The 22,009-nt window shown below is 39.5% G+C and overlaps 1 protein-coding gene across 3 annotated transcripts in view; it reads right to left on the bottom strand.

Moving 5' to 3' along the window:
- Positions 1-1,406: 1,406 nt before the first annotated feature.
- The window catches only part of LOC118822005 (pleckstrin homology domain interacting protein), a 64,112-nt gene continuing 43,509 nt past the window's right edge, over positions 1,407-22,009 (bottom strand). For all 3 annotated transcript variants that reach the window (XM_036590767.1, XM_036590768.1, XM_036590769.1), the window contains 12 exons: positions 20,893-21,004; positions 18,948-19,009; positions 17,588-17,743; positions 17,241-17,361; positions 15,850-15,975; positions 14,327-14,399; positions 14,109-14,165; positions 11,683-11,838; positions 10,973-11,125; positions 10,593-10,783; positions 8,970-9,379; positions 1,407-8,110 (listed from right to left, as the gene is read on the bottom strand). In XM_036590767.1, the coding sequence (XP_036446660.1) occupies positions 7,416-8,110; positions 8,970-9,379; positions 10,593-10,783; positions 10,973-11,125; positions 11,683-11,838; positions 14,109-14,165; positions 14,327-14,399; positions 15,850-15,975; positions 17,241-17,361; positions 17,588-17,743; positions 18,948-19,009; positions 20,893-21,004 (2,312 nt within the window). In that variant the 3' untranslated portion in view covers positions 1,407-7,415. The remainder of the gene's footprint in view (positions 8,111-8,969; positions 9,380-10,592; positions 10,784-10,972; positions 11,126-11,682; positions 11,839-14,108; positions 14,166-14,326; positions 14,400-15,849; positions 15,976-17,240; positions 17,362-17,587; positions 17,744-18,947; positions 19,010-20,892; positions 21,005-22,009) is intronic.

The raw sequence follows: 22,009 nt of genomic DNA, 5'->3' as shown, positions 1-22,009 counted from the left end.
CTTGTCATAAGTGCCTTTTTGTGCCTTGTCTGCAGTAACAACATTCCTTATGACTTCACTGTAAATGGGCAGGGTTAAACTGCTGTAGGCTGAATAGGTGTCCATGGCCCTGTTCCCAAAGTCCTGCACTCCTCAGTCTGCATTTTGGTGAGATCAACAAAATACACACATAAAGTGGGAAATCTTAAGGTCACTAGGTTTAAAAGTGTTCAGTAAAACTGGCTTAATACAGGTGACATGCATAATGCAGCTCAATGACAAATTAAATAAATAAATGAATTTGAATATCTTCTATCTTCTTCTCTGCCTTGTTGGTCAGACAGCTTTAAGCAAATCCCTCCAGTCTGACTGGTGCTTGTCTGTATCTCAAGTATTGTGAGATGCAGTCCTTGCTAAAGACCTCGTGCTCATGAGTTCCCATTTGAGTGCCAAAAAGGGAAATGGGGCACCCTACAGCCTCGCAGGTATGTGCAAATGATGACTGCAAGGCCACATTTGCGTGTTTGTGGTTGTGACATCACAACCACAAGTTCAAAACAGGCTGTTTTAACAGCTTAGTTTCCAAATGAGGTGTGGACTGTGAACTGAACAGTACATTTTGAAACTGTTCACATCGTACAACCAAGTCATTTAAACAAAAAGCAAAGATAGCTAGAAGGGAAAGTTTGTTAACAAACTGTAGGTTGGCTTGACAAAGCCAGCGAACAATACTTCAGAAGTTAAGCAGCTGCAGAACACTTCACTGTTTTTACTAACTTTTGTTTATGAAGTAATTCCAGGATGTTGCTGAGGTGTTGCTATGAGGTTGCTAGGCTGTTGCTATGGTATGTAAGGTGTTTGTTAAGATGTCGTTAGGCTGTTGCTATAGTGTTCCAGTTGGTTGCTAAGGTGTTGCTAGGCCGTTGCTACGGTATCCCATGTAGTTGCTAGGGTGTTGCTATGGTATGCAAGGTGCCTGTTAAGGTGTCGTTAGGCTGTTGCTATAGTGGTCCAGGTGGTTGCCAAGATGTTGCTAGGCCGTTGCTATGGTATCCCGTGTAGTTGCTAAGGTGCTGCTAGGCTGTTGCTATGGTATGTAAGGTGATTGCTAAGGTGTCCTTAGACTGTTGCTATGGTGTTCCAGGTGGTCGTTAAGGTTGGCTGGCCATTGGTCTCCTATGTAGTTGCTAAGGTGCTGCTAAGCCATTGCTATCGTATCCCAGGTGATTGCCAAGGCTTTGCTAGGCTGTTACTGTAGTTTTCTAGTTGGTTCTAAGGTGTTGAAAGGCCATTGCTATGATATCCCAGGTGGTTGCTAAAGTTGCTAAGAAGAAAACTAAGAACAGTAGGTTAGCTTAAATTTGTTTTCTATTATATGAACACTTTCAGCACATTTTCGTCATACAGAGAGTAGACACAAGGCAGCATGTGGAAACACAACTGTTTATTTCAATAAAATATCAGTATGAACTAACTAAAGACAACAGTACTCCCTACACGTACATTCTATCTTAATGTTTCTTTTTTTTGCATTTACTCTTAAGTCTTTATATAAAAGTATACAAACTAACATAGAAAGTCCTCTCGGTCCAGGCATATTGGACCAGTGAGAGAAAACCCAACCCCCTAAACATGTGAGCCCCTCAGGACGCCTGGGACAGAGGGCCGAGTGCACATGCAGCCCGCTTTTGCTCTCAGTGTCCGTGGGATGGCACTTTCTGTGCAGGTAGCAGTACGGTGAATGGGGAAGGGTCAACGGTCAGACGTAATAAGCTTTTTTTGCAACATGTGATTATAAAACCATCTCCATGACATACTCACACATACATTCACTCATAGTATAAACAACACGCATGCACAGACCCACACACATCATACAGCCATTCGCTACAAATGCTCATCCGCACAGACACACATACAGCCATACGGGGCTTTGGTTCACCAAACCAGTTTTAAAGCTATGGGCTAAATCGGTACTGCCACGGCGCACTGAAAAAAAGTGATGCATTGAATTTACTTTATTCAAATAAGTACAACATTTCCACATAGGACTGGGCAAAATGGTTCAAAACATGCGTCTCGATATTTTCCAGCCTTTTGGTGATGCGATATATATCTTGATGCCAATGCATTTGCGCGCAAATGTGATATTTTTAGTCAGAAGAGAGATAATTGCGGCTGAACAGCCTTAAATGCAATGTGAGTTAAAAGTAAATAAACTGTTGCCAAGCATATTCAAAGTGTTAAGTAAAATAAGAATGAACACAGTTAAAAACTGTTCTCTCTTTGTCAATAAGGGTGTTTATATTGAATAGTTCCACATCCAGGACTCGTTTGGGGGAAGGACTCATTATTGCAGGTCAGTTTCCACATGGGAGACCACGGATTCTGAACCGTGCATCGATTGCACAATTCCATATGTCACCCTTGTGCACATGGTTTCTACTAAATGGTGAATAATAGGTTGATCCCTTCACTGTTTCTGACAAAAAAGAACTTGCTTTTGGCAACAGGCTCATGAATTTATATTGTTCCTTTGAAAGGCTACCAACACTCAAACAGCGATCAACAGCAGTTCCTGGATGTGTGCCATGTCCTCGTCCAGCAATCTGCAAACGTAGGATGACACAAGAGATGCGTTTTTCGCAAAACTCAAGCCCTCATTCTCTGGACCACTTCTGGGCACACAGTCAGGTCTCAGGGTGAACAAAATGTAAAAGCTCTCTAAGTGAACTAAACACTAGAGCCACTGGTACACAGTCATATGTTTTGTATTGCAGGGGATGTTGTTTGAGAAGGTGACTAAACTTCCTCACCCTTCCTGTAGCTCTGCATTTATAACTAATACTCTTGTCCACAGCAGGTTAGAGAATAGCAGTCTTGCCTGTAGTCCTGCCCGAACGGGGAAATGAACACTGCACTCCTGTGCTCAGGGCAGGGGTGTTATCCACTACCCTATACAGCCGCATTGCCTTTTACATTATAACTTGAGAATTTAAATGCTCATACTCCGAGACAAGGCGAGGCTGCAGCACTGCCTGGTCTTCAAGAAACTCAACTACATGGATAAAATATGCATAGAATGAGGCATTAAGATGACCATGCTATTCACAATGCTGCCTAATTTTTATCACCAAAAACTATTGTGTATATCTTGTAAATTTTCAAATGTTTCCACATGAATAAAATAAATTACATCCACACAATTTTGTCTTTTAGTTTTACATACTTTTGGCAATAAATGTGTTGATGTAATATATTTTATTCATGTAGAAATGATCAACACATTTGAATGATGTCTGCTCAATGCATCACTATTTACAGTGCCGGACCTGACCAGACCACAACTGCTGTCAATGAGCAGGATCAAAAAAAAAAACTTTCTGGCAAAAAAAATGTTTCGGCTGAAAATAAGTGCACACGCATGTAAAGCATCAACTAAATCAAGCAAAAAAACAAACAAACAAAAAAAAAAACAAAACAAAAATAATAAAACCTAAAGGAGACTGAATCCATCAAGCATTTAGCATGTAGTACCAGTTTTAAATCTATATATCTGTCTTTCCCACTGAATGCCCCCCTAAATCTTTCTTTCTCTCTCTCTCTCTCTCTCTCTCTCTCTCTCTCACACACACACACACACACACACACACACAAACATATATATATATACACAAACACACAGTGTTCCAAGGCACAGGCAAAACCACAGAGACTGAATCTCTTTCTCTCCCCTCTGCGAGATCAGCTTGACCGGCCAATGCATCAGAAAGAAACACTCCAACGCTCCTCAACACATCAAGACAGCCGCACAGTGTTTCCGACTGAGCGTTTTTGCTAGCATGAAAGGAATGTGCGCTTCCAGGGAAAAAAAAAAAAACTCGTGCATTCCATCACAATGCATAGGGAAGAATCCCCACTCAACCCCTGCTCGGTGGAGGTACGCTCAAATACTAGATGAACCCCGTAGTACAGTACAGAAGTGCTGTGAACATGAATAGAGCTCTCATCAATGAACAGTTGAGTATGTGTGCGTGTGGCAGGTTAATCCGTTTGCAGTGCCACGCTGAGAATTCGGGGCAATAAAAGTGTCCATGCCTAATGTCACTTCAATTACATGCCTTACAGACCACTCACAGCATGAGGTCATCTCTCTACCACACACACACACACACACACACGCATAAACAGCGGTCAGAGACATTGGCCTATTACACCAGTTCAATGAAACAATTTGCTCTAGATAAATCAATAACAATCAACCATCCGACACAAAATACTACACAGTGTGGAGTAGAAAGAATGAACATTGTATTTAAATGATCAAAAGGCACAAGGTATTGCTAGTCATATAAAAACTTGCCAAAACCAGACATTATTTCTTCCTTTCACTTAAGTGCTATTCAGATGGGATTCGTTTTTTCTGAGGAGGTGGGTTGATGTAATTTTACCACAGTATGTCTGTAATGTTTATGACTGATTCACACAGAAATTTAGGTAAAAATAGGATAGATAGGAGATGAGAGATGGGAGGGGCTACCTACCTCTCTAAGTTTCATATACGTTCGACAATTAGAAATGTAATAGAAAACTTGTCAAAACATTTAAAGAGCCCATATCTTCAAGGGGTCCGTTTTTGACAGTTGTGTGGTTTTTAAACAAAACATAATACATTTTTACAGGACCATTTTCTCAACCTTTATTCTTTAGAATTCAACAGGCTGAAATTATTACTGTGCCTTTAAGACATATGTAAGTAAATAAGCTCAGTTCTGATTGGCAGTATAGCTTTAAACACTCCTTACACCTTTACTGTGAATGGACGGGGCTAAAAAGCAGACACACAAAAATGCACCAATTTTTGTGACATAGAAACAATGCATTCAAATAAGCCATTGTAGGAGCTTAGTTTTGGTGTGTGGACTGTACGGACTGGGTACGTTTTAAAGGGCCCATATGCCACATTTTTCTTGTATTTTTTTCCCTCGTGTCCACTTCAGAATTAATTTCTACATGACCTTTTTTACAAACTCTATTTATCCCTTAGAATTAACCAGGCTGTTTTTGTTACTGTGCCCGTATGTAAATGACCTCTGTTCTCATTGTCTTTCTTGTGCCTCATTGAAAGAGCAGGTGGAGGTGAAACACTGCTTACAACTTCAGTGTGAATGGTCGGGGCTAAATTGCTGTAGGCTGAATGGGTGGATATAAGTAAATGAGTTGGTTCTCATGACATCACAGAAGCAATTATTTCAAAGCGAGCTCCATATATGGACTGTGGAGTGAATTTTATATTTTGAAACTTTAACAATGTTTACGTATTCCTTTATACTGCTTTATTTAAAAAGTGAGGAAAATGTATTTTTCCATTATATGGGCCACTTAAGAATGTTCACGTACTACATCTCACTCTTTCATTTAAAAAAGTGAGGAAAATTCAATTTTCCAAGATATTGGCCCTTTAATTCAACTGCAATTTTGTGTACCTTGTTTCTACTGAGTGAACGTCATTAGCATTGTCATTAGAGTGGGAATTTACAGCCAACATCATTATAAAATCAAACTTTTTTCAGTCATTTTACATGTTTTAATATTTCAAATTGTAAATGTGAGGTAGAAGAACACATATCTGCTTCATCTGGGCCAAGAGTACAGAGGAAAATGCTTTTTTGAGTTTTCCACGTAGCCATTTGCACAAGATTAATATAATCTGAGGTCATTTTTTCAGCTTCTTTTAAAGCAGGTAAAAAGCAGGGGTATCTTTACTGATAAGGTCCATAAAAATTACTGACATGACAGATTTGGATGGGACTAAAATCACTGAGAACCACAGGCAACAGTGACATTACCCACCTCCTCATGTAAAACTAATCTCATCCCAGTAGTACTTTAGATAGACGTTTAAAGACAACAGGAACAGTTTAGAAGGTCCATCATTGCATAACCACCAAAATATCCCACTCTGAAACTCCACATACACACACTCTCACGCACTCACGCGCACACTTGGAGAACACTCTGTTAAAAACTGAAGAACAGTTTGACGTGTTGCCATTAGCAACTACAAGTGTGGTAAAAACATGATGCATGTGTGATGCAAGAAAAGAAACTGCGATGTCTGTCAGACTGAAGTACCTTGACTCACTGGTTTTCAATCAAGCAGTGCAGAGTAAATGAAAACATTGGTAAATGCATGTTTCACTGTGTGTGCGTTTTAACTGAAGGGGAAGCGTGTCTGGGGCTTTCAGGGGCCGAGCGACCGTTTGAGGACAGAAGCCCTTCAGTACAGAGCCGCTGAGGAGAGTCAAAAGATTCAGAGTCATAATCAAGTCAGAGTCAGAATCAACGATTCAGATAAACTCAGACAGTCAGATAGCAGCAGGAATGGTGTGTGTTGCCCCAGTGCATCAAGGGGCAGCAGCGGGGCAGAGATATGCACTGAAAAAAGGAGCGTTTTAAATTTACCTGATTCAGAATAACACACTGGTTGCACACGAACAAAATACATCAACACTAGGAGTGTAACAATCTAACAATGTTTTCAGGTCCAAAGATATTTTTGATTGTGAGGTCAAGATTTGCTATCTTCTGATACGTGTAAAAAAACCTCTGCCAATGGGATGCGGAGGGTCTAGTTCTGATCACTGACAGTGGTTATTGAAGGGTAGGGTTCACACTGCATATTTCTCGCAGTTCTAGGCATTTATTTTTAATGGGAAGGACGTGCTTTCCTCGCTGTTTTAGTGCACTTGTGCAGCTGTCTTTTGTGTGGAATGCTCCAGCTAGAGGTGGTCAATCAGTGTATGTCACTAGCATTTTTTCTGTGCTGACCAATGAAAAGGAAGTTAGGCCTTCAGTGACAGTTGCAGTCTCTGAGTACCCTATACTGCATAATTTAACTGCGCAAAATGAGCATGGCACAAACAAAAAGAAGCTTTTCAGCTTGTTTTTACTAGAAGCACCACACTTGCTAGTTTATAGTAGATCACTCACTAAAAGGGTGAGTGACAGACAGAGCTTTCTGCCTACACATATCGAAACGACAGCCAGCTAGCACAGCTGATTGATGTTTACAATGCTATTGTTGCTTAGCAACAGAGAAACACAGCCAGAGGACCACACAGTGCACATCGCGTTTTTTACGCCTTCAGAAAAAACACAATATGAATCCCACCAAAGATGGAAATGAAACACCCTCAGTAGAGGCTGAGAGGCTTAAATTTGATGATAGTGATAGTTCAAAATTTTTGATTGTTTGATACGGTATTAAACTGTCACACTCTCAATCAACACAACTTTGTCTTTCTTCCTTTGTCAATAATTGTGTTGATGTAATATTCAAGTGAAACTGATGTACACATTTAAATCAGGTAATTCCAAAGCACTGCTTTTTTCAGTGTGGGATGATGTCATGAAGGACCAGCAGACTGGCAGCATTACCAGCCAATGAGGTTGGCTTTGGCCTTCTCTGTGAGTTTGCGAACTCTGCCTTTGCTGGACGTGCCGAAAGTGATGGAGGTGTCCTCAAACAGAAGCTGTCTCTGCTCTTCCTCAGAGTCTTCCTCGTTGTAGAACGCTGTCCTACGGCCCTGGTTGCGCGTTCTCATTTGCCCCTTGGAGTTTCCATCCCCTCCAGACTCCACCCCGTCCAACTCTGTATCTGCCTCCCTTAGAGCTGAACCAGGGGCAGAAGGCGTGGCAGCCTCGTTGCCACGGCGACTGCTCCTCCTCACACTTTTGGGCTCTGAGGGGGCTTGAGTAGGCGGAGCCTGCTCTGTTGTCCTGACTATTCGTGGTCTGCCCCGCTTTCTCGGTTGCTCAGCAAGCCCCGCCCCCGAGTCTGATAAGCTAGCGTCCTGTGTTGCGGATGAGGCCCTGCCCTCATCGCCTGTGGACTCATCTTCATGGGCGGAGTTTATCTGAAGAGCCTCTAGTTCTTTTTTACTTTTCCTGCCTCGCTTCTTTCCGGAAGGGCGGGGCGAAGTGGGTGGCTCAGCCACCTCTGCTGTCCTTACTTGAGGCTCTAGTCTGGGTCTGCCCCGTCCCCTTTTCACTACACCCAAAGTCACTTGGCTACTATGGCCGTTCAGATGAACACTGTTCAGCGGTGGAGGAGTGTGATCCACTGGACCTGACAGAAAAACAGTGAATAAATAAAAGGATCTGAGTGATACGTACATTACACAACACAAATAATATAATAATAAACAAAACTACATAAACTACATAACATGGTAAACGTGAAGGATGGCAGATGGCTAATTGTGTGGGCTAAATGAACACATGAAACACAGCAGCACATTTCTAGCACAGTCTATTAGTCAACATTAGAAATAACATTATTTGCTCTTTAGTAGAACAAACTGATATTTAAAATTATTATACAAAAAATGTATCTGTTTATATAATATGAATCAAATAAAGTGCCACATTAACAGTAAGAGTCATGTATAGCTTCAGCTCTACCTAATAAATAACATAAGCAGCTGCTTAGGGGTCTATAGGCACCAGGGGCCCCCTAACTACTTTTGTTTTGTTTTTCACTATACCATTATGTCAAAAAATCCTGCTTAAGGTCCCTAAAACAGTATCACTTTAACACAGTGTGAGTGCACTTACCTGTCTTACATTACTTACATCATAGAACTGCAACACAGATCAGTCAAAATAAAAATAATAAATGGTTTTGTTTATGGTCATTTTTCACATTTTTGTGAATGATCTTTTATAGAAGTGCTGCTTGAACTTGAATTTTGCGGAATAAAGATACCTGTCTGGTTTGAAAATTTTTCATTATGATTTGCTCAGTTAGATTCACTCGGTATGAAAGAAAATGGTAGCAAGACAAGTAACACCTTCCTGTATTGGGAGTGCCAGAACGAGACTTTTTAATACTGATTATTACTTGTTGCTATTTAATTACTGATAAAATGCCCATTCCTACATCTCACATGCAAATGAAAACTGTAATAATGTTACCATTTACTAACCTGGTGTGTGCTTAACTGGGGTACGAAGTTTCCTCCTGGACTCTCTGCCCCCGCCCCCACCCCCTCCCCCGTTACTATGAGCGACGGCAGAGCTCTCTGTTTCCCGGGAGATGCTTGGCGTGGAGTGAGAATTCTGAGCTCTGAGGTTTTTGGAGGAATGTTCAGCTCCTTTACTGTGGGTGGGGACAGGAGGTGGAGATGACTGTGAGGGAGGCGGGTCTGTGGAATGAGTTCCAGAACGGGCGGAGCTACGAGTGCGTCCTGCGGCTACAGCAGGCTCCGCCTTGCCATTGATATGCGGAAGTGTCTGTCTTAAGAAGGGAGGCCGGGAGGGTCCAGCTGGGGTGGGAGGAGCTGCTGCTTCAGATCGGGGAGGAGCACGAGAAGAGACACGCCTCTTCCTCTCAGGGCTGACGAGAAAGAAGTCAGACAAAAGTTTTAACTGGTGAACTCAAAACGTGGTCAACCTGGGCTGAGTCAACTAGATGACAAATAAGTTGCTGAGTTCTGGGACTGAGATTCTGCCACTCAGCTGAATGCTTTTACTGCATTTCTTTATTCAGTCTTGAATTTGGTTATTTATTTATAAGTGAATTATGGTTACAATTGTAGATCTTTCAAATGGAAGTCTGAACCATGTAGCTGGTGAGTCTGTGTTAAAGCATAGCTCAGTCATACAACGCATTGAGTACTCGTGAGCAAAGAGGATGCAACTTGGAAAAAAAAAAATCTTCCATGTGGATCAAAAAAATGATTCCAAAAAAGCAGAACACAAGCTCTGAAAAAAACATTTTTAAATAAGCATTTTTTTTAACCTGATGTCATACTTAAAAACCCCAAGTGGTCATGCTTACACCGCGTTTACATTATACAGTATAAAAGATAATGTCCACTGATTTCTATGGAGACTGATAGCAGTTGCATGGCAGGTTGTGGGAGTGGCACAGGAGCGATGTTGGCAAAGACAGCAAAAAAACGTTGAAATTCATGCAAATAAACGAATTTTGCCGGGGTGGCCAATTAGATTGCTGAAATCTAGAGTGCTGCGTTTTGAATAGATTTTTTACACTGGTTGATTTTTTAAAATGCAATATTAGCCCTGTTTTATCCTGCAATTCACTGGAGTACAGAACTAACCTACAACCCTGCATGCACTATGGACTAAGACATTTGGAGAAGTAAGTGATTTACTTCACTGTAATATTCTCAATAACGTATCGCTGCTGTCAGAAGAAAACCTCTTATCTCCATTTCTGTCGTTTTTCAGTGTTGGACATTATTGGAAAATACCTGTTGGCCTTTACATTGTGTGTAAATTTCATGAAGATTAGACCAAAAGAAACAACTTTTCCTGTAAAGTTACCATTTTGGAGATACAAAGTTTTCTTCTGACAACAGTGATATATATCACATTAAAGCTTCCATTTAGTGTGAAAACTAGTTTTAACACTAGTCTATAGTCAGGGTGCTGGTAGGGGTGTAGTGAAAAGTCAGAGAGGTCTTGTGTTTAATAAAACCCTCAGTTGGAGACAGCCCTAAAATAAACTACTCATTACTTTACTGTGTGTTGCACGGCTAAGAGATTATTATTATAACTCTCTGGATACCCATAAATGTGTGTACCTGGAGGCAGAGCTGGATGGGGAGGAGCTTCTTCTCCTCCTCTTCATGGTTTGTCTGGTCGGTCGTTCTGTGTGCAGGCGCTGTCGAGTTAGTCGCTCCTTCTGTAGACTCTGAGCTGATTTGAAATCGGCTAAAATTGAGCTGACGTGCTCTTCAAACAGGGCAGACAGCCGAAGACTCATACTGTAGATCTACAAACAAACACATATTCCACTGTAAAAAAAAACTGCATATTTTTCTCTTACAGAATAAAGTGTTATAACTGAATGGCAAAATAGTATGGAGACCCTAATTTGATTGGCTTTGTTCCGATATCCATGTAATATTTAATGTTAGATAACAATATTAATTAACAATTATTCTATTGATAGGTTTCTTACCCTGGACTTCTTGCTGGGTGTGTAGGCTTTGGAATTACTAAAGATGAGTCGCACATCTTTGCATAAGTCCATAGGAGATTCATACTCTCCTGCAAGAAGAGTGCTCAGGACTGTACCGAAGTCCATAGGGGTGTCCACGATATCCAGATAATCCTAAAAGACAGCATGCACATCTTCTTGTTCATACAGTTTTCACAGCATATGTGTTGTGCTTGTGTTAGTGAGTCTGAAGAAAGAGCCAATGACTAATTCAGACAAATGTGTGTTAAAAGTGAAACTAGGTTTGCACTGTCTCAGCCTTGGAAACTCTCCCCACAGAAACAGAGCATTGATATCTTTTGCACACAAAGCTGGCCAGAACTATCAGAATTTGCATGTCAATGCAGCGTTTTTTTTCATTCAGACAGGAAACAAAGTTTAGTTTCTCCAGCAAAATTGTAGACATTGTGACAAAAAAGGAGCTTTTCAGAGCAAGACATTTATCTGTGGTATTTTCACAATAGTAAACCCTCGATAACCTGCGCCAGTAGGCTGTGATCGGTTGTTTGTCATGTCAGTCAAGCGGCATCTTCCTAACAAGATATGCAGTTCTTGGCAATGTTATGGAAAGTACCAGACTCTCTTGAGACGTCTGGCTTGCGAGACTAATTTTAGACTATTTTAGACAGTCTGCATTTGTATAGAGCGTTTTCTCTGTATGCACACCTTACCGGGTATTCTTCCAGATCCACAGGTTGTCGGAAAGGCTCAGAGTCCTCACACTGGAAAATGAGCTCTAGCAGTTCTCTGCAGCGCCCCCTCCAGGCCTGGGGGTCTCCAGATGCTGGCTTATTCCTCAGATTTCTCAGAATAGGCTGCTGCTTACCCTAAATAGGGCAACATTCTATCAGACTCATGCTAGAAGGTATGACATCATCAGTCCAGTCGTAAGCAAGAAAGCATGAGTGTCAGACAGGGATAATCAAGCATGGCATCTTCAGTTACAAATTGATCAGCAAGGCCATCACAATCCCATAATGAGCATCCAAGTTGGACATGTATACCTTTAAAGTTGAATTTGTATTTCGTACGTGATTTAGTACAAAAACCCTGAACACTAAAACAATGTCATAAAATCACTTTTTTTTGTATTGCATTCTATCAGGTCTAATGCCTGCTGATGTGCCACAGCTGCACTGGCTCAGACTGTGCTTTGGCTAACACACGAGAAACTCTCCATTCTCCATCAGTCAAGTTCAGTTTTATTAACATACAGGATCATGACTGTGGCCAAAAAACACCTGCTAACCAAATTATAGGCAAATCATACACGAAAGGTTAATTAAAAATGTTTAATAAAACAATACATTCATGTCAACTGCCCTCCCAACAGGATTTCACTACCGCCAGCACAGCGTGTAGTTCTGACCTAAGAGCTCCGCAGAGAGAGTGATACGTTGTCGCTAAGCAACCATTGTTTGCATGCCCATCTCCAAATTTGAGTCTCTCTCACACCATGAGCTTCTTTTGCCACAATACTCATTCTTTTTTTTGCACACACAGTTCAAAGACAGTACACAGGAGTCCAGAAGATGCTACTGGTGCTAAACAATTTCTCCAAGCCAAACAGCACGCATGTAAAAAGTATTGTAAAACAACAGTCGGTCTCACTTTATTTGAATACAGATCATCTACAGATGTTTGAATTGTTAACAAACTATCTGAAGAGATACTGATTCTAAACTGTGGTGGGGTTAGGGTTAGGATTTGGATCAGGGTCAGGATCAGGACCTGGGTGAGGGTTGGGTTTAATTTTTGGGTTGAGGTTATGGTTAGGGTTAGTTAGCCAGGTTTAGAGTTCAAGAAAATTAAGGTGAATTTAGTAGAGATTTAGTTGAATGTGAGTTATCTAAAGTGTACTATTCAAATACAATGTCCAAATACAGTATCTGCAATGCTAATCGCAGAAGACTCCAGAGGTAGCGCTGCTGACCAAAGAGCCACTCCACCCAAACAGCCAAGGCCTGATTTCAAACCCAAAAATTCGTCTGCAGTCTGTAAGCCAGGCAAACCAAACAGACTGATTGCCAGATGTCAACTTTTAGAATATCAACATTAAAGTTATGTAAAAGTAACACGTAAAAAGTAAAAGTTACTTTCCCTAGTAACTAATTACTTTTATATGTGGTAATTGGTAAAGTAAATCGCTTCTGAAAAAGTAACTAGTGACTGAAACAAATTTTTCAGTAACTTGCACAACACTAAACGTAATAAATTGTAGCATATTGTGATGCTTTTCTGTACAAAATGTGGTCCTTGTCAGTACCTAAATACTGACCGATCTTTCAAAGCACAATCAGTTATGTATTTTAATTAGCATAATTACTTTCCAGTAAATTAGTCCTAGACCTATCATTGTAGGCATAATATTTTTGGGGATTTTTACCCAATTTTCTCCCCAATTTAGTCGTTTCCAATTCCACCCGCTAGTTAGGACTCCCCCAATCACACGATATTACCAATGCTAGGAGGGAGAAGGCTAGCACAGGCTTCCTCCGAAACCTGTGAAACCAGCCACCTCTTCTTTTCGAGCTGCCGCTCACGCAACGCCATTGGACAGCTGAACGCGCCCAGAGGAAAGCGCCAACCGCCAGATCTGTTACTTCAGCTAACAGACGCCCGCGCTGACTAGCATCGTGTTGAGTGATGGGGGGAGAAGAAGGGGCCATCCTACCCACCCAGAGAGAGCGAGACCAATTGTGCTCTCTTGGACTCCCGCTACGGATGGCTGTAGCATCACCAGGGATCGAACTCGTGATCTCCTGATGACAGGGCCAACGCTTAGACGGTTGCGCCACTCGGGAGCCCCATAGTATTCATATTTTGACAGTATTTGTACATTCCACTTTATAATACCTCAGTAAAACTATCATGATACATATCATACATAGTGAAAATGTCTTTAAATCTTGTGATATTATAGTTTTGCCACATTGCCTACCTCTGATATTAGGCCTACATACAGCCTATGTAAAAGGAAAAGAATTAACCTGCAGCTCACTATCTGTGTACATGCAGGCTGTCATTGTTGATAAAGACCAAACAGCAGTCAAATTTATCACTATAACATAACACATTATTACATCTGAACTCTTACCTTCTTATTGCGTTTAGAGGTACCAGGCGTTTCGGGCTCCTCGTCCTCCTCTTCATCCTGGTTTTCCATGGAAACCAACTAAATATCAGTCAAATCATTCAGAGCCCAAATGCATTAGAGTACACATCTGCTCATTAATCTAACAAATTATTTTCCTGAAATGAACACTGTGTGTTTGTGTGGGTGTCTTTTTGAGGGAGGGTGGAAGAAGTACTTACATCACTTGAGTCTGAGAAAGCTGTCTTTTTCATACTGTTATACAGTGGAATAATATCAGTGCAACTTTGGTCCCTATTAAAAGCACAAAAAAATAGAATAAGACTAATTAAAAATGTGATTCATTCGGATCAAGACTCACCAGGTGCTTTGGAGCTTTTTTTCTTATAAAACCTCATTTTAATGTGACAGATGAGACAAATTACTCACAACAACATATGATAAAACAGCATTCTCAATCCATAGGGCAGGTTATTGTTGCTAGAGGGAGCACGATTAGCCACAATTCATTTGAAAAGAACAGGATGTAATATTGCACTGATGAGTTAAAATAAACAATGACCATACTAAAGTTTTTTGGGGATTCCAGCATAATCAGAAGCCATGTTGCTAAATTTTAAGGTGGGAAGTTGCCCAAAAATGATTTTAAACATGAAGATATTCACATGAACATGAATCTTCCTTGCCACTATGAGAGAGGGCCCACCTGCAATCTGTTATAAATGCAGTGATATGTTAAAAAGCTAAAGAAAGCGCAAAATTTCAAAGCAGTATGATTTAGGGGCATCAACATCAGCAGCTATCAGCAGATATTTTAACATCTCTAATGGAACAACATGCCTTTTTCTTGAAACTCAATCCCATCTTAAGGATCTAGATTTTCATGAGGTGTTCAACATGAAGCAGACATTTTAATATAGTAAGAAACTCATTTGTAAGATATTCAACCTTTAGCAGTTCAATAGGTGAATTATAAAAACACTGGAACATTTTTTTTTACTCTTTGGATCTGCCCCACATTCCGACCCATCAACACAAAACACGCCTGTAGAATCAACACTTCATTTGCCAGCATTACTAAGGATTGTCATAACTTCACTTTCTAGCGGTGAGATAGGCTGTTTATTGAGGGTATTGAAAATACTTTCCAAACATCTTCATATAGCGTCAGCGTTTGGCCAGAGAAAGCATCAAACTCCCGTGTCTCTTTTGTCCAGGGGATTATCAAGTTACAAGCCCACAGACACTTCCCATTTGGTTCATACTGATTTGCTGCTTGAGAACTGTCAAGAGTGTCTTTGCTGTCCTGTTTTTCTTTGTAATGAGCTGCAATGAGCCAAATATCATCTCTACAGCAGCATTTAAGGTGGAACGGAAAGTCTGAATAAAAGCCAACTTCAGCCTCATCTAGTTAGCCTTGTTACTTGCACAGCAGTTTGAAGCATCTGACTAGAATGACATAAATCTCTATGAAGACGGTTCATCCAAAGCTTTACTGAGTGCGTTTTTCCTCCACAGTGCTAAAACCAGCTGGCATAGTTTGCTAACCTGATTCCGCCATATTTTCTTAGCTGAACAGAGAGAGGGGGCAGAGTAACATGACTGTTATTTTCCAAGTTATTTTTTTTAACAGTAATGAAAGTAATAAATTGACTAACGCAAGATTCTAACCTCATGTCTGATTTTGGATTGCACATTTGGTACCATTATTGGAGCCTGACGTTTGATCCTAAGACAGACTTACTTAATAAACTGCAGCAGCAGGTCGGACACGAATTTGGCAGTTTTGACGATAAAAGCTCCAGGCTCGTTAAAGGTCTGCGCGTTGTGCTCAATGTAGCGAACCTCCCACATCAGAGAGGACATTCGTCTGCCAACACAACACACACAAAAAAATACATATCAGATGATCATCTCTGTCACTGAGTAATATCTGTGAGTGTCTGTAGAATTACGAGCACTACTGCATGTAGGAAGTGAACATATTACAATCATTAAAATATATATAGACAGGAAAAATACTGTTTAAATTGAATAGCTCCCCAGCGATATTACTGTGTGTTTATGGATCACTGTGTTTTTGCGTTCGATTAAGAAGGTGTGCATTAACGCCCAGAAGGCACAGCTATCACTGATGGCATTAAAAGTATGTTGTAATTTTATGATTTTTTTTAGATTAACTTTCTCGCTCACAGCTCACTGAAACAATCAGAGAAGTTCTGTTCAGATTCTAAGCTTTATAAGAAGATTTTAATTAGTTTTATTTTGTTCTAAAGAAATAAAATCATCCTTCATATTTTTGGACATGCAATTGTCATTATTTGTTTTATTGTTTAATTTTCACTAAAACAATCTAGATTGACAACAGTAGGTACTTCAAGATGTTTTAATCAATGTTTTCAATTTATTTAATAATATGCCTTTTTGTGAACACCAGAAAGTTAATAAATGAAAAATTATATACTGTAATTGTTTGTTTATAGTAATTTAGTATAGTAATTAGTTATTTAGTAATTAAGTAATCTGCTGAGATTTCACCACTATGTGTACATAGTGAGCATAGCGTACATACAAAACATTCAGGATGTTAATTATTATGACTTCATTCTCAATGTTTGACAGATTTCTTGGTTATTAAAGTATCATTCTGATTTCTTGTCTTCATTTTTTTACTCTTTTCTAAAGGTAGTTTATAAAGTAGCAAATTCATCAATAATGTAATTGTGTAATTACATTTAAATAGTATAGCAAAATGACAATAGTTACTCCTAAGGGTTGATGTAATGAGTACAGTTACATGCAAAAGTTCTGGCACCCCTGATCAAATTACAGGTTTTTGTTGATTTTCTAAGTGAAAATAAATCAGCACATCCTCTACAGAAAACACACTTCTGCACAATTTAATGCACAATTACTGTTTATTTGCTGAATTTAAAATATATATAAATAACTAAAAAAACTAAAATATATATATAAAAATAAAAATATATTCAGCTAAATGTTAAAATACGCATATTTAAGTATTCTCTGTAGAAAATGTGTGAACTTATTTTGACTTAGAAAATCAACAAAAGACGCAGTTCTGACCAGTTCAGCTTTTTTCAGACGACTGTTTGTGTGTCTATGTAAGCTGACCTGTAAAAGCGATTTTCCAATCTGCTGCGCATGGTACTCAGGTCTGTGACATAAGCCACCACAGTGCAGTATGTCGGATACGCCTGCAGATCCACCGGCACAGCAAATGGGGTCGCAACATCTGAGAGGCAGAGAGACAAGGAGAGAAAGGAAATAATGACATTGACAGAGACTAACTGAATTTAGGACACAATCAATATTTATTGTTGAGATTGAGATGATCACCTGTCATATTTACTGATAAGGTCATTTTGTAGGACCCAGAATTACTGTGTGAACTAAAAACAATCAAGTCTTGCAAATTCCTCCAAAAAACTGGGTAACCCAGTAGAGGTATGACCTCCTACCTAATGTGGACAGCTGGTCAATGCCGCTGATGATGCGTTCACATTCTTGATCACGTGTACGTGAACCCCACTCTCCTTCCAGAGAACGATACAGCAAAGCCTTCTGTTCCTCCTCAGTCAACGGCACACTCTGCCCCAGTTCATCAGGAAACGCAGCTGCAGAGAGGATAAAAAAAGTTAGCAGAGAAAAAAGTCAGTAGAGAAAATCACAGGTCAACACAGCACCGAGGCGGCACGTATTATTAAGAGAATACCAGTCTGAATTATAAAATGAGTAGTAACAGCTAACAGACAACTGATACCTTCAATCTAACAGCTGTTACCATGACAACTAAGCTCTCTTTGCTCAGCCAGCAAGTAGTTCACAAAATTGAACAAAATGGATGGATTACTTTGTTCATAAAGTCTGTGTGTTTGTGTGTGTTCATCTGAATGTTAGTGGGCCAGACAGTATACACAAAATATAACATACAGTGCCGTTCAAAAGTCAGAGGCCATGCTTCATTTATTTCATTTCCAGCCATTAAGAACAAGTTATTCATTTTTCAGCGTCAGGAAAAAAGAAGAAAACATTTATTTAAAAGAAAATTACACTGAAGGCTAAACAGCTAAATCTATTATTATGGTTTTCAGTTGTTAGTGTGTCCACCTTTGCCTTCATTGCAGCTTACATTATGTCCAGGAAAGTTGTTTCAGTTTTTCAAAGAAATCTGCAATGAAAGTTCCAAAGTTCAGTCTTAGAAGTTGGTTTTATTTTTATGCTTCTCACAATCGAAATAATCCAAAACACATTTAATAATGTCGAGGCCTGGACTCTGGAGTCAGTCCACTGTTCTGAGAACAGCAGAAGCTTCTTTGTTTGACTTGCACATCTTATTCTTTTTTGTCTTTTTCCCTTTTCTCAGTGTGGCTTCTTGACAGCTACACATCCTTTCAGATCCATAATGCTGAGTTGTCTTTTCACAGGAAGGATGGACAGAAACACCTGTGGATTGTTGTCAATGTCATTGTCAATGATGAAAGCTTTATGTGCTGTTTATCTGATGGGGACAGTTCTGATGGTTTACCAGGGTTTGCATTACTGTTAGGAGTCCAGCTTTCTCTGTATCTTTTAATAATTTTCTAACTCCAGTTTTGAAAACTTCTTTTCACTTTGTACTTAATTTTGCCTCATTTTCCTTTGACGTCCCCCTTCTTTATTCCAGTGAATTACTCTATATCTAATCTCCTCAGAAATATCTTTTGAAAAATGACTCACTTGTACTTAATGGCTGTTTTGTCTTAAAATGTGAAGGCTGGTCTCTGACTTTTGCACAGTACCATACTTAATGTGAAAATAGTGTATTTGTGTGTGCGGCACCTTCATTGGGGATCTCCTCCATGTCCCAGGGGCTCATCTTTTCTGTGTCTCCATTATCCCAACTGCAAAACACACATACACACACACACAACCACACACCCACTTTCAAGGTGATGTAACTTGCTGTAACTAAACCACACATTCTGAGCTGTGCCGTCTAATTAACCAGAATAGAGTTTACTGTAAGCATGATTCAGCATCATTTAAACAGCATTTTCATAAAATGTATTTGGCATCTCTATTAACCCTTTAAGGTCAACATAAAAAAGTGGCTATTTCTGCCATTTAATCCACTGTTTTCTGTTAATCGTGATTTTCTCAGTGCTGCTGTTTGTGTTGCACTTTACTGTCTCGTGTGATCTTTTTGAATACGGAAGTGCATGAATAGAATTATATACAGTTGTATGCAAATGTTTGAACACTCATAATCAAATTACATATTCGGTAAACTTATATAAAAATAAGTTAACACATCCTCTACAAGGAGCAAGCTTTAACGGCATTTTTCTACACATTTTACTGCGCAGTTTCTGTTTATTTACTGAGTTTAACATATCGGAAAAAATAAAAAAATAGAACATTTTATATATTTCCCCACCATGTTAAATTCTGCAAATAAACAGTAACTTTGCATAAAAATGTGCAGAATTGTGTTCTCTGTAGAGGGTTTTGTTGACTTATTTTCAATTAGAAAATCAACAAAATATGTAATTTAGGTCCAAACTTCAGTCGCACACCAGCCTTATTATATTGTTACTCTGATCAAACAAAACAATAATAAGAGCTTACTGATCTGAAATTAAGCTCTGAATTAACTTGCATTTGTTCAGAAAAAATCACATTCAACAATTCTTGTGTATCTTATATAGTGAGAAAAACATGCTAGCACACAGAAAGCACTTGTTCTACAAGCTGATACATTTTACTATAACCAATCTTGACATTCATGTGCCGTACCTCCTCTGGTGGCAGATTTAAACATCACCCAATTTCAGTGTCTCCCAGACACAAGTTACAAAGGTTACAGGTTATAAACATGCTAAGCATTTTCATTCATCTGTTAGGCTACATAAATGCAGCTCGGGTCAGCGGAGGGGGTGGGTGGGGAGGTGCGAGAGTGAGTGAAGGAGACAACAGTAGAATCAGCAGCATAAAGTTAGCTAGCTACTACACATTACTAATAAAGTTGTCTTGTCTGTATTTACTTTCACTTTGTCAGAAAGAACGCCTAGTTGCAGTTACACTAGCAATTATTCTAATAGGTACTTATCAGATTAGTACTGAGAATTATTTTAACATGAAGCCGAGCGAGGAAGAAGAAAGACTCGTAGCCCAGGTACCCTGATGATTTCAAGTTCACAGAGAAGTGCTTGGCAGTCATTAAGCCCGCTTTAACCTTACTGAAATACAGTCAGAAGAAATAGCTGTGTCTTAAACAAGTGCATTTTGGTCATTTCAGCGGTCAATCGTTTAAATCTAGCTCATATCTTCATTTAAGACATGTTTTTAACCCCTTTGTGTCATTTGTCAGTCATAAAACACTTCAGTTCATTGTTATTCTCCTGCAGATAGTATAAAATCAGCTTGTTGGCTGTAGTGCAACCTACCAGAGCCAAAAGGCTCAGAAAAGGGTCTGAATCGCCATCTTTTACAGCGCTAACAAAGATGTCAGCTTAAAACTGAACCAGGCAGCAGGTCATACCATACATATTTATGTGACAGTATATAGTTTTGCACGGAAAAATACATCACTTCCACTCAAAGAAGTGTCACAAAGAAACACTGAATTCTCAGAACGAGTCGCCAAGATGCTTGGGTCAACTGGGTTAATTTCTATCTGCTCATCTTATATTCTGGTTAGGATCAGGACTCTGGGCTATGGCAAAGGTTAAAACACTGATTGGCTTTATCATGAAATATTTAATTAGCACCACTGAGAACTGACCAGACATTGTAGCATTGGAAGAGACTGTCAGGATATTCTGCCTGGTATGGCTCTTGGCTCTCGATCGTACCGAACCACCAAGCATCATCAATCACAGAGCGGAAACGATCACCTAAAACAAAACAAGAACAGGCACTCAGCAATGCAGCAGATGTGGGCATTAAATAGTTACATTTTCTTAGTTACATGTAAACATGTATAATTGTTTTAGAATGTTTTTTTAATAATTCCTCTACTTTTATTTTCTCTTCAAGTATATTTGTAGAGGAAAGGAATCCACTTTGTGCTCAGTTACAGTAACATTTAGCTGCTAATTGTCTTTTTGTCTTTAACGTCATAAGGTTTTGTTGGAGAGAGCATTTGGAGTGTTTTGTGACTGGCCACAACACCCAGGGCTTAATCTGTAAATGAGTAGTGGTGATTTCACGAGTGATAAACAGTGTCGGAGTTGCCTTTACTGTCATTCCTGTAATCACACGCATCAAGGCAGGAGTTTAAAGTGAAAGTGTGCTTGTGCCATGACACAAGTTGACACATGCTACTGTTTTGATAAAGGGCAATTTCACCAAATTTTCAAAATTTCTCCATAGTTCAAATGCTGAAACGCAAACAAAATCATTTAGAATAGTCTGATGTGAAATGGTTCATTATAGAAAAAAATTGCTAGCTCAGATTTATTTACAGTGGTGGTGACAGGAACTAGGGGCCGCAATGTCTAATAGCCATAATGCAAATATGGCCATTTAATTTAATTTCCAAAATGACCAGCAAATCTACGTGTTATGTCTGTTTTTATATGTAATGTGAATAACGATGAAATGGTGGTAAATCAGAAAAACAGAAGTTTTCTAGGGTACTATTTTGCCTTAGAATAGCAAGCATGCACCTCTCTGCCATGCATGGATTAACAAGTTTTAAACAATACCTTACCTCAAAACTATCAAACCACATCTCAGGCACCAGGATATGTATTTTGTGTTATATCTCTGTGAGGTGGCTTTAAGAGGCAATAGGGCCCATACCACGGAAAATAGGATTTCCTCACAGAGTTTGATGTAAAAGTTTCAAAATGTACTGTTCCCCTAGTCCATACAGTCCATTATGGAAACTAAACAGC

This window comes from Colossoma macropomum, unplaced genomic scaffold (genome assembly GCF_904425465.1).
Source record: "Colossoma macropomum unplaced genomic scaffold, Colossoma_macropomum, whole genome shotgun sequence".
Taxonomy (NCBI): domain Eukaryota; kingdom Metazoa; phylum Chordata; class Actinopteri; order Characiformes; family Serrasalmidae; genus Colossoma; species Colossoma macropomum.
This window is presented reverse-complemented; position numbering and strand designations above follow the sequence as displayed.